The sequence below is a fragment of the Nicotiana attenuata genome, chromosome 2 (genome assembly GCF_001879085.1).
Source record: "Nicotiana attenuata strain UT chromosome 2, NIATTr2, whole genome shotgun sequence".
Classification (NCBI taxonomy): Eukaryota; Viridiplantae; Streptophyta; class Magnoliopsida; order Solanales; family Solanaceae; genus Nicotiana; species Nicotiana attenuata.
In genome coordinates this window covers 88,108,182-88,121,810 of record NC_031990.1, presented here as the reverse complement: position 1 = coordinate 88,121,810, position 13,629 = coordinate 88,108,182, and the positions used below count along the sequence as shown (strand labels likewise).

General features: G+C 38.6%; 1 protein-coding gene across 1 annotated transcript; it reads left to right on the top strand.

Moving 5' to 3' along the window:
• Positions 3,988 to 5,386, top strand: LOC109223067 (kirola-like). The gene is made up of 2 exons (XM_019387326.1): positions 3,988 to 4,180; positions 4,897 to 5,386. Exons 1-2 carry the CDS (start codon positions 4,057 to 4,059, stop codon positions 5,130 to 5,132), a joined length of 360 nt encoding a protein of 119 aa, XP_019242871.1. The 5' UTR covers positions 3,988 to 4,056; the 3' UTR covers positions 5,133 to 5,386.

Here is a 13,629-nt window from a genome sequence, read left to right as displayed (position 1 = left end):
TGCCGCATACAGAAGTAAAGAAGTTCATTATAAATAATGATGTAGGATTGATAGCTATACTGGAGAATAGAGTAAAGGAGGAGAATGCTAGTAGAGTAATAAATAAGATTGCAACAAATTGAAGATGGTGCGCAAACTACTCTCATAGATCTGAAGGGATTATATGGATTATTTGGGATCCAAGCAGAGTGGAATTTGAAGCAACAAGCATGAGTGCTCAGACCATCCATGGTATAATTAGTATATCACAGTTGCAACTAAAATTCAATTTGACAGCAGTTTATGGAATGCACACTATTGTGACAAGGAAAGACCTATGGGAGGAATTGAAAAGTGTCAATAATTATGTTCAAAGACCATGGATAGATATTGGAGATTTTAAACTATAACTGACATAGATGGCAGACAGTTTGGTAATCCAGTACTGTACTATGAGATCAAGGACTTCAATGATTTTTTGCAAGCTAGTGGCATGATTGAACTACGTACAATGGGTAGAAGATTCACATGCTTAAATGGGAAAATTGTAGCAGGATAGACAGAGATCTAGTAAATGATGAATGGTTTCTTACAGTAGCTGTTACAGAGGTGGTCATTTTAAACCTTGGGATTTCAGATCATACCCCCTTAAGTATTCAGCTCAAGGATGCTGTGAAGAGGAGTCCAAAGCCTTTTAGATTCCTTAACTGTCTAGCATAACACAAAGACTTTCTAAATGCGGTGGCAAATGTTTGGGGTAGACAAATTGGAAAGAATCACATGACAGACATATGCTGGAAACTAAAAGCATTGAAGAAAGATTTGAAACGACTGAACCAAAAAGATTTCAGAACTATAGGGGAGAAGATTGAGTTATATCGACAGAAGTTGCAAGATATTCAAACACAAATGGGAAGCGACACTCAACCAAATGTGTTGTTTGTAGAAGAAAATGAAGTGAAGTTTGAATTAGGGAAATGGAGCCTAGTGGAGGAAAGTATTCTTAAACAAAAATCAAGAAACAAATGGTGAGAACTAGTAGATGATAATACTGCCTATTTTTTTGCTTGTTTGAAGAATAGACAGGCTCAAAACAGGATCAAAAGCCTCATTAATACTGATGGTGATATCCTTCAGCAGCCGGAAGGCATAGTGGAGGAGGTGACCAGTTTTTATAAAGAGCTCCTAGGCAGTGCTGTTGATTAACTACCAACAGTAAATCCTAAGATCATGAAGCGTGGGAATGTACTTACTAGACAACACCAACTACAATTGATAGCACAAGTAACTCATGATGAAGTATATCAAGCCCTTATGAGCATAGATGACCACAAAGCTCCTGGTAGTGATGGGTTCAATGCACTATTCTTCAAAAATGCTTGGAATGTGATTGGTAGAGATGTTACAGTTGTTGTGCTTGAGTTCTTCACGGACAGGGATATATACAAAGCTATAAACTGCACACAATAACATTGATTCCAAAAATCAAGAACCCGACAAAGATATCTGAATTTAAACCTATAGCTTGTTGCACTATGTTGTATAAACTGATCTCCAAAATTCTTACTAATCGTATGCAGGGTGTTATGGACAGCCTTGTGGATAAAAGCCAATCTGCTTTTGTCCTAGGAAGGTTAATCACTAACAATATTATATTGAGCCATGAACTGGTGAAGGGGTATGGAAGAAAAGGTATCACTCCTAGATGTATGTTGAAAATATTGATGAGGAAAACCTATGATTCAGTGGAATGACCATATATTGAGCAAATCCTAAACTGCCTCTAGTTTCCAGCAAAGTTTGTCAAATGGATCATGTGCTGCATCACAACTATTTCATACTCAATCCTTCTCAATGGTAAACCAGTGTTACCATTCCCTGCTAGAAAATGATTGAGACAAGGGAATCCTCTCTCCCCTTTTTTATTTGTCCTTTCCATGGAGTATTTTAGCAGAAGTTTAAAGGGGATGTGCGAGGAAAAAAGCTTCAAATTTCATCCAAGGTGTAAGAAACTGCAAATTCTACAGCTTGGGTTTGCAGATGACTTACTACTATTCTGCAAAGGAGAGCTGAAGTCTGCCAAATTGCTTATTCAACACTCTCAATATTTCTCATAGGTGTTTGGTCTGGTTGCTAATGTAGAGAAAAGCTTAGTGTATTTTGAAGGAGTTCAACAGGAATTTCAACATAATATTTTGCATGCTATTCATTTTAACAAAGGTGAGATGCCTTTTAGATACTAAGGAATCCCTGTAAGTACAAAAAGGCTATCTATTGTGCAATACAAACTTCTTCTAGATAAAATGCTAGCCATGATTAAATCATGGACCACTATATATCTATCATATGCAGGCAGGCTCCAGCTTGTGAAATCTGTGCTCTTCTCCATTCAAATATACTGGTCACAAGTATTTGTACTTCCCAAAAAGGTTGCTCAACTGGTAGAATCAACTTGCAGAAGCTTTCTATGGGCAAATGGAAGTGAACTCAACAAAAAAGCTCTGATTGCGTGGGATAGATTATGTCTTCGTAGAGCTGCAGGTGGGTTGAATATCCTAGACATATATGTGTGGAATTGGGAAGCTATTGGGAAACTAATGTGGAACATATGAAGAAAGAAAGACTATTTGTGGGTGAAATGGATTCATTCATACTACAGAAAGAGAGGTACTGTATGGGACACCAAGACTACTCAAGCCTCGTGGATTGTACAGAAGATCATCAAAGCTAAGATATTGTTTGATCAGATAGGAATGACTGAGGCATATGTGGCAGCTATGAGCAACTATTCAATAAAGAAAATATATGGACTCTGTCGATGGGATTTTCAGAAAGCTCCATGGAGAAGGTTGGTATGCAATAATGCAGGGCTACCTAAATGGATATTCATTCTATTCATGGCTCTTCACAGGAGAGTACAAACAAAGGAGAGGATTGCATGCTGGGCAAATATGGAGGATATGGAATGTGTACTGTGTGAAAAAAGAGAATGAAGATATCGACCACCTATTATTTGAATGTGAATATGCAAAATAAATGTGTTCCAAACTGCTAGTATAGAAAGGTATTCAAAGGGAGATGAGTAACTGGCAGCATGAAGAAACATGGACAATTGAAAATGCAAAAGGAAAACTGCTGAACAGGAACTGTATAGGATGACACTAGCTGGTGGAGTCTACCATTTGTGGCAGGAAAGAAATTGAAGGATCTTCAAGGCTCAAAGAAGAACATCGAATCAATTGATAAAGCAACTGATAAGAGAGCTACATGAAAGAGCACGAAGAATTTGTAGACTAGAAAACTGTATGCAATTACTTAACTTCTATCCATAAAAAGTAGCATAGTGAAAGAGAGTAGTTTGTAGAGGTGAGTGTCAGCAAGTTTGGGACTAATGTCCAAACTGTTGCTATTTCGGAAGTTCTATGATGGTTGTAAAAATTTGTTTTTGAGAAATATAAATATATAATTACCAAAAACAAAACCCTAATTTTTATCACTCTCTCTCATTTTTTAACTCATATAGCCGCCCCCTTTTTCCCTTACTCCCTTCACTCTTCTTCTTACACAAATACATTCGCACCTCACATATACAACAGGGTAAATATAAACTATTTGTATAACGTCAGGGTACGAACATGCTACATTTTTAATGGAAGACAAATCCGCTCTCAGTCGAATACTTGAGGGAAAAATTTAGACCTTTTCCCTTTTTAAAAATAAGTCAAATGGTTAAAATGTTATGGTGAAGGTCTGAAGGACAACACTAACGTAGCAAGACCTAATTGTACACGTAATGACCTGACATTTATCTTCCATCTCAATAATAAAAAGCATGAGATGTCATGGATCATGTTTTATACTAGCTTTTCATGCAGCTAATAATAATAATAATAATAATAATAATAATAATAATAATAATAATAACTAAGAATATAATCTATATAAAGACTACATCCTCTCAACTTCTTCTCACCACTTCCTTTTCAACACTTTTCTTCTATATTGAAAAAGAAAATATAGGTGTGAAAGGCAAGTTGATTGCTTCAGTAGAGGTGAAGTGTGGAGGACACCCGATTCATGATATCTTTCACAAATACTCATCATATAGCCAACATAAATCCTGGTAAGATCCACAAAGTTGATATTGATGAAGGTGAAATCGTAAAAGTTGGTTCGATTGTTAGCTGGAAATATAACGACGGTATGTAATTCATATTTCTTCTTTCTATACATATATATTATTTACTTGTATCAATCTTTGCATTTGGGTGTATTTAGTATGTCAAGAACTCTTTATTCAAAAAATATTTTTCGTGAAAACATTATTTGATGATGTTTTTGGTTACCATAAAATGTATTACATCAAAAGGGGAAAATATTGTTGACGAAAGTCACTTTTCTAGTAACTATCTTAATGTTCGACTTCATACTTGCTCCAACTAGCACTTAGACATATTATCGATTATACTCAGAAACTTCTTAATAATCTATTTGCTAATATTATTACTAGCATTCAATATAATATATAAGTAAAATGTGTTTCACTCACCAATTACCAAGTACTGAAATGTTTTTACCAAATATTTTTAAAAAAAAAATTCTCAAGAAAAATTCATTTTGTCATCCCAAATACAATATAATCAATTTTTAGCCTTTTTCCCTACTAATTCAATGTTTTCCACAATTCCATATGTTCTTTTGAGATTTTTAGTGATAATTTTATTAAGGAAAAATATAACGCCTCCAATCTTTGTGAGCTTCAAATAAATTTTGGAGAAAATGAAAATGAAAAACAAAGGGGAAAACAAGAAATGAGAAGAATATATGTTGATCTGAATGTTATATATTTTATATGAGGAATTGGACAGTTGAACATGGAGTAACATCTCGTGTATTTTCGAACTTTATTGATTATAGATGGAAAAGATAAGATCTGTAAGCAAGTGATTGAAGTCATGGATCATAAAAAGAAATCAATCAAATGGAAAGTGTTTGGAGGAGATCTGTTAGAGTTGTACAATTCTTTCACTCTTATCTCATCCCATGACCACCAATGGACTACTTGGACATTTATGTACGAGAAGAAAACTGAAGACACCCCAGAGCCTCTCCGTTTTCTTGGGTTTTGCCCTACATGTGACCAAAGATATTGAGGGTCACCTTCTCAAGTAATATAATCTGTGCTATTCAATGGCTCATAGCCATATATATATGTATGTTAATACACGCACATATATGCATATCTGTGTGTGTGAGATAAATATCTGGCAATATTGGCTAGTTTTAGCTAGCTGCATGAGAAATAAAGTGTTGTGTTTGAAGAATATATTATATATGCACTCTCCTTCTATGGATGTATTTTCAATGGTGAATATATGTAAGATATTATGAATTTTTCATGTGTGAACATACCTATAGACGAAATATTAATTAGTGTGCTATTCTCATTCCTTTTCAACCATTTTTTTTGGGTTTCTCTAGTAGTTGTATGGGGATTAAGATTTACAAAGGGTTCCTATTGCAGTATTGATTAATAACCAGTCAAATTGTGTCTTGTAAAATTTAGTTGTTTCTATACTTTAGTGAAAATGCATATGAAACTAGCTCAAATAAGAGCTGAAACTAGACCTGAAAATTTTCAAGAAACAGAGAACTAACTTGCACCACTATTTTAAATCTTTGGAGTGAGATTGTAACGACCCGACTAGTCGTTTAGAGCAATTGCGTCCGGTTCGGCAGTTTGAGGTCACGAGCTGCTTCATATTGTGTGTATCGACTTGCGTGCATGGTTAGATTCTATTTCCGGATGAATCAGAGTCGAATGGGAAGAAGGAATCTAGTATTGGAAGCTTAAGCGGTGAGAATTTGACCGGAATTTGACTTTTGAGTAAACGGCTCCGGAATGAGTTTTGGATGATGTCAGTAGCTTCGTATGGTTATTTTGGACTTAGCCGTGCGTTCGGATTTGGATTTGGAGGCCCGTAGGGTAACATGAGGCATTTCGGCGAAAGTTGGAAAAGTTGAAGTTTGGAAAATGGAGAGGTTTGACCTATAGTTGACTTTTGTGTTATCGAGGTCGGAATGTGATTCCAAATATTTGAACAGCCCCGTTATGTCACTTGGGACTTGCCTGCAAAATTTGGTGTCGTTCGGAGTTAATTTGATATGGTTCGGATGCTTCGTTGCAATTCTAGAAGTTCTTGAAGTTCATAGTGATTTTCATGTGTTTTGGCATCCGATTCGTGGTTCTAGAGGTTATTTTGATGTTCCAATCGCGCGAGCGAGTTCGTGTTACGTGTTCATACTAGTGTGGGTATTTGGTTTGGAGACCCAATGGCTCGGATGAGTTTCGAAAGCATTTCGGAGTGTTTGGAAGAAATTTCTGATTTTCTGTTGTCTGATCTTGCATTTGCGAATAATGGGTCGCATTTGCGACCACCACTTTTGCTGGCACTAAATCGCATTTGCAAAAAAGGCTGGGCCTGGCAGGCTTCACATTTGCGAAGCCAGTCTCGCAAATGTGAAAACCATCTGGGCAAGGGAAGTTCGCAATTGCGAACATTTGGGCCGCTTTTGAGAAGGCCCCTTCTTCGCATTTGCGAAGTATTTTATCACAATTGCGATAGAGACAGGGTAGCTCAGGCTTTGCATTTGCGAAGTATTCTTTGCTTTTGCAAGTTCGCATTTGCGAACCCAGTGTGGAAAATGCGACATCTGCATCTTGCTAAAAGCTGGGTATTCCGAGTTTTTGCTTCATTTTTCATATTTTTCAACCCTAGAGTCGAGGTGAGGCGATTTTGTGAAGAGATTTTCATACCAAGTCATTGGGTAAGTATATTTAACCAATTCCCAACTACATTTTGTGATTATATCTTAGATTTAACATCAAATTCATGAGAATCAAAAGGAAAATTTGGGGGACGTTGTAAAATTTTTCAAAAATGTAAAATGATGATTCGAAGGACCAAATGGTATCGGAATTTGATAACTTTTGTATGAGTGAACTCGTATCGGAATGAGTATTCGGTTTTTGTAAATTTTGTCGGGTTCCGAGGTGCGGTCCCGGGGAGTTGACTTTTGTTGACTTTTTGCAAATTGCATAAGAATCATAGCTTTGTTAATTGAAATTGTTTTCTCTTGCATTGTTTGATGTATTCAAGTCGTTTTTGGCCAGATTGAGCCGAGCGTTGATGAACTGGTAAAGGAAAAGCTAAATTGAGTATTGAATTGGCAGGATTGAGGTAAATGTCTTGCCTAACCTTGTATGGGGGACTCCCCCTAAGGATTTGAGTTTTCTATGCTAATAGTAGTACGTGCGCGCTAGGTGACGAGTGTGTGCTCAGACTTATTTGTGGAAAATTGCCTTTAGGGTTCTTAGGTCCTTATGTTCATTAAGTGGGAAGTTTCCGATATGATTGGGTTTCCTATTGCTTGATTTACCTCTATATGCTCCATACGACATTGTTAGCTTTCCTCTAACTCTTACTTGTTACTTGGCCCTTATTTGCCTTAATTGAAGTGATTTTCCTCCTTATTATTTTGTTGTTTCTTAATTGTGAATTCCTCTATGACCCCGTGCATATATGCTATGTGTAAAAATTGTTGTGGGTGCCGGTGTAGTTATCACGTGCCTTATATGTCTTCCTGTTTTTGTAAAGGTTGTTGTGCTTCTTGGTTTTTCCGTGATTCTCTTGTTGCTATGTACTCATACTCTTGGTGGTAGTGTAAAGACCCGACCGATTGTTTTGAGCATTTGTATTTCACTCGCCGGTTCTCGGGCATGACTAGCCTCGTATGATGTATTACGACTTATGTAAATAGTCGGTTTTGGTTTTCAGGTGGAACAGAAAGATATGGAAGAATGGTTCTCAGCTTAAGGCTTAAAATTTGAGAGGTTTGACCAAGTCTTTTACTTTTAATACTTTATCTTGGATTTGAATTTTTATGATTGGATTAGCTCTGTTGGGTGATTTTGGACTTAGGAGCGTGTTCAGAATGTATTTTGGAGGTCCGTGGTAAATTTAGGCTTGAAATGGCTAAAAACGGAAACTTAAGTTTGAAAGTTTGACCGAGGGGTGACTTTTTGATATCGGGATCAAAATCTGATTCCGGAAATTGGAATAGCTCCATTATGTCATTTATGACTTGTGTGCAAAATTTGGGGTCAATCGGACTTGTTTTGATAGGTTTCGGCGTTATTTGTAGAATTTGAAAGTTTCTAAGTCCTTAGGCTTGAACCTGAGGTGGATTGGGTGTTTTGGTGTTGTTTTGAGTAATTCGAAGGCTCGACTAATAATGATGTTATGGGATGTGTTGGTGTTGTTTTGAGTAATTCGAAGGCTCGACTAATAATGATGTTATGGGATGTGTTGGTACATTTGATTGAGGTCCCGGAAGCCTCGAGTGAGTTTCGGGGTGAGCTTTGAGCGAGTTCGGACATTTCGGCACTCGGAAGTTGTTCCATATCGTGGGGGGCCGCGGACAGTGGAAAAATCAATTCCCCAGCAGCCAAAAGGACCGCTGTCAGTGGTGATATTTCGCTGCAGCGGTGGAACTTCGGCTGCGGCGGAAAATGGTCGCGGCCGCGGTCATGAAGAATCCGCAGGGCCGCTGGTCCAACTTCGGAAACCTATATCTTCTGATCTACAAGGAATTTTGAGATGATTAAAAAATGAAAGTTGTATCCCTTTGTGTCTAGTTTCCATAAACATAAAGAAATCATAATTTGGACATTTTTAGGGAAAGTTATGGCTAAAATACTAAGGCTTGTATGTGCAGCCACCTGAAGTGCGGTCAAAGGTGCTTTACCGCGGTCAGCGGTGAGGGAATATTGAAGGTGCATTATAAATACGAGATTTGGGGTTTTATTTTATATTTTGACCTAGAGAGCTAGGGCTTTGGGGATTTTTCGAGGGATTTTCAAGAAAACCATCGGGGTAAGTGATTTAACTCAATTTTGGCTAAAATACATGATGATAACGTTGGATTCATCATTTGAGTAGAGATTTGGGATAAATATTTGGGGAAAATTGTGGAACTTCATAAAATGAATTTTTGGGATTTGAAAGTCAATTCAAAGTCGAAATCGAGTGAAACTAGTATGGATAGTCTCGTAATTGAATGGGTTGTCGGATTTCGAGACGTGGGCCCGGGGGTGGGTTTGAGCAATTTCGGGATTCTTGAGTTAATTTGATAATTTTCGCGTGGGCTTTGTCCCTATGGCTTGTATTGATGTTAAAATATTGATTTGGATAGATTCGGGGCAATTTGTAGCCGAGTCGAGTGGCAAGGGCACTGCGGAGTCGATTTTCTTCTGGTTCGCGGTGAGTAATGATTGTAAATCTTGTCGTGAGGGTATGAAACCCCGGATTTCACATCGTTGTGCTACTTTGAGGTGACACACATTCTAGGTGACGAGCGTTGGGGCGTGCACCGTTGGGGATTGTGACTTGGTCCGTCCCGTACGACTATTAAGTCGCGTATTTGATTGAAAACTATTTGATATCATTGTGTTTTGGAAAGTATTACTATGTTTTGTGCTGAATGCCATATTTCGGCCTAGTGCTAAGCTGTTTGGACCCTTAGGGACTTTTTACTACTGTTTCCTCACTGTTTCTGTTTAATATTTACACTCAGTGATGCTACGTTTTACTGATTTCATAACTCAGTCTCTATTACTCTATTTTTTTATGCACAAAAATAATATTTTGGGCTAAGCACCTTGTTTTACTGATAGCCAGAGTGTCTTGTAAGGCTGATGACTGTGAGAGGCCGAGGGTCTTATTGTGATGTTGATGACTGAGAGAGGCCGAGGGCCTGGTTGTGAGGATTATATATTTATGGATCGGGCTGCACGCCGCATCAATATATATATATATATATATATATATATATATATATATATATATATATATATATATATATGGATTAGGCTGCACGCCGCAGCGATATAGCACTCGGGCTGTAGGAGCCCCTTCGGAGTCTGCACACCCTAGTGAGCGCAGTCGACTATATATATGGATCGGGCTGCATGCCGCAGCGGTTATTGTAAGGTACGTGTTGAGCGTAAGTGCTGAGTGTAAGTGCTGAATGATGAGATTTGAGTCATGAGTGACTGAGATGTTTTCCCGAGGTGCTATATATACATACATACGAGTGATGCTTTGCCCGAGGGTCTTGTTTTTGTGAAATTACTGTTTTCGCTCCTCCTTAAAGTGAGTCTCTATTGAATATGTTGGTTAAATTACTGATTTCACTCATCTTTATACTGAGCCTCTATTGAAAATATTAAACAAATGTTTTGAACAATTTTCATTGAAACTGAAGTTTTTACGAGATGTTTGAAATTAAATTACTGATTTGGTTTTGTTATTTCCACTGAGATTTTCATGTTATGTGATGTACATGGATGACCAAGAGGTTTGCCCGAAGGGCTGTTTATGATTTATGTTTGCCCGAGGGGCTGTATACAAACTATGTTTTGCCCGACGGGTTGATTACAATTTTCATCACTTTTACTATAAATTACATTGAACCTCTATTGAAACTGTCAGAAAGATATTTTTCAAAGGATTTTACTGAAATTGGATTTAACGAGATGATTTGATTTGTTTCCTATTTTGGAAACAAACTGTACCCACTGTGGTGCTATGACGTGGATTACGTGATTTCTTACCGCTCAGTCTTTATTTACTTTTATTACTTACTGAGTTGGCGTACTCACATTACTCCCTGCACCTTGTGTGCAGATTCAGGTATTTCTGAACCCGGTGGTGGGTGTTGATTACTCAATGGCAGGTTCATCGGAGTTAGCAAGGTAGCTACCTGGCGATCGCAGCCCTGCTTTCCCGGCCATGTTGGTTTTGATGTGTCAGACAGTTGTAGTAGCTGCTCATGACTAGTGACACCCCGATGTCGGGTTTTCCTTCCGCAATGTTGCTTTGTTTAAACACTTTATAAAGGTTTATTGTTAAACAACTTGGTTTTTCCCAAAGAATGAGAATATTGATGGGTTTTGGGATTGTGTCGGCTGGCCTAGTTCCATGATAGGCGCCATCATGACCGGGTTGGTTATGGGATCGTGACAAGTTAGTATTAGAGCCTAGGTTACATAGGTCCCACGGGTCATGAGCCGGTTTAGTAGAGTCTCGCGGATCGGTACAGAGACGTCTGTACTTATCCTCGGGAGGCTACAGAACCTTTAGGAAAAACTTCACATTCTTGAATTCTTACCGTGCAACATTGATTCAGCTTGAAATGTATCTCTTAAAATTCCTTCCACGCGTTCGTATGCGTGCATGAGCGCTCGGTATTTGCTGTGCATCGACGACTTGTGATTCCCTGATCGAGGGGTGAGATGTGATTTCTGTGTGTTGATGTTGGGCCAGTCTGGAGGATTTGAGGTCGGGCTCTGCTTGTAGCTTGAGCACTGAGGTGTTGATTGTGTGAGCACGTGCTTTTGGATTTATATGTTCGATAGTGTCCCTATTAGGGGAAACGAGGACTGGATAGCTACGTGATGAGCATGATATGATCTGAATGAGACGAGAAGGGTCTACTTGAGGGTAGCAAGAACTATCTGGTATTTGATTTCCATCGTGATTTGATGTATAGCCCCGAGTTGTGGGGGTGTTGAAGGATCTTTTCATGTTGTCTAGTTGGGAAGTGAAGTAGATTTCATGTTGTGATACGAGTTCAGACTCAGGAAAATTAAGTGATTGCGTGATATTTATGATGGTGGAATGGTATAAAGGGATGTTAGTTTGAGGCGAAGCAGGTGGGTTATCTCCTGCGGAGTGTTTTTGCACTTTGTGTGATCCTTATGTGGTTTGTTCGAAGTCCTCTTTTATCAGTGAATTATACGTGCTGCAGTTTGAGCTTGGATCGCGTAGAAGAGTTGTCTTTACTATTACGAGGGTGAATGCGAGGTTCCCAAATAATTTGAAATACGAGATGTTATGTGTTGCATGGGCTTTTGAGGGATTTAGTTGAATCTCACTACGGTGTTGTGGTAGTGATAGAGTATCGGCATTGTGAGTTTTTGGTGTGTTTTTACCTATGGCTTTGAGCCAAGTGGGGGAGTCCGCTATTAATAAGTTGATTTCACGATTATGTGTTGTATTGGTTTCAATTTAAGGCATACTTGCGAATGAGTTATGTTCTGCAGAGGGTGAGATCGAGGATGACTTGAGTAAAGGAAATTCTAGGTAAACTTTATGACTATATAAGAATCACGAAACGATTTGAGTTGTTATTGGTGAAGGATGTAATGTGTATGGAGCAGGAATATATTTGGTTGCATTAAGGTGGAGTTACTTCCTTGTGTGTTGGAGTGCTAATGGGGCACCGGTCGTTCGGTCCATTTGGTCAGTTTAATTGAGATTTGAGCAGAGTGGAAGACTCTCGAGAATGGTTCAAATGAATTCAAGATTCGAGCGTGGCAATTGGGAATCTTCAGGATGTGTATTTGGCTAGAAACTAAGATTTATATGGGAGGATGTCAGGACTTGTGGCATTTCTGTATCATCATGGATTCTACATACCAGCATCAGGAACGCGAAGGTAATTGTTTTAGATTCGCAGAATGGTCTCTTCAGAGCGGGTATCTCGATTGTGGTACTTTTGGGGTGCTTCTGAAGAATACAAAGGTTTATGAGCCTTAGGGCGGTGTAGTCTTATGCTTGGGTCTCGTGTGGTGAGTGTGAGTTGAGAATTTGCAGTATTATGGCAAGGAGAAGTATCAAATTGAAGGTAATTTGGATGGAACTTGGATAAATAGGATAGCTTGGTAGTAGGTCAGATCGGTATTGTAAGGAATGCGATTAGTTCTTTGGGTGTTTATGAGATAATGAGTTTCTACAGGTGTTTTGTGGCAAAGCTCTTAGGTTTTGATGGCTTGCGTAGCTTGGTTGAGTTAAAAGGAATCAGTCTTGACAGTTTGATTTTGTGCAAAGGGGATCCGGGGAGTTCTTAATGATTTCTACCACGGTTGGAGGCGTACATTTCTACTGGCAAGAGGAGCATGTGATGTATAGCAATTTTCTTCTAGATGGGATCAATGGAAAGTTCTTGGCCAGTTGAGTACATAGTTGCTTGTAGCTCGGAGTGGATACGAAGTTCTCGTATTTTTTGCATGATGGCATAGTATATGCGGTGTGTTGTGTAGGATTGAGATTTGCATGTGTAAGATCTCGGTTTGGTTTTGAAGGGGAGCTCATGAGTCCTTAGGCAACATGGACAGTTTCATATGCCTAGGTAAATAACATTACTATTTGGTATGGCTTGATGAGAGTATACATTTTAGAAGGGGGGATGTGTTTTGATTTATGGATACTTCATTGGTATTGCAACACTCTCCTAGTTGATCGACTGCTAGTGTTCAAATTTTGCTTTGTGGCACAGATGAACTATAGAAGTATTCCTCGCGGGATGATCGTGTATGAGAGATGTGTTAGACATTCAGGCGGTGGAGATCGGATCAGAAATGGTGATTCGAATGTTCTAATGGATTTGGAGACTGAGAGCTTTCGTGAGTAGATGGTTTCGTGGTTATGGACTGTGAAAATGTAGCTACGGTTAGTCAGAGGGTGGTATGTAATATGATTCAGTCACTGTGGACTTTCGGAAGGTTATTTATCTGTTGTGAGTCAC

What these genes read in the sequence shown, in the direction of transcription:
- LOC109223067 (XM_019387326.1), top strand. Translation starts at nt 4,057, where the DNA reads ATGATATCTTTCACAAATACTCATCATATAGCCAACATAAATCCTGGT. An exon ending in TAGCTGGAAATATAACGACG is followed by an intron (nt 4,181 to 4,896) that starts GTATGTAATTCA and finishes TATTGATTATAG; the next exon opens with ATGGAAAAGATAAGATCTGT.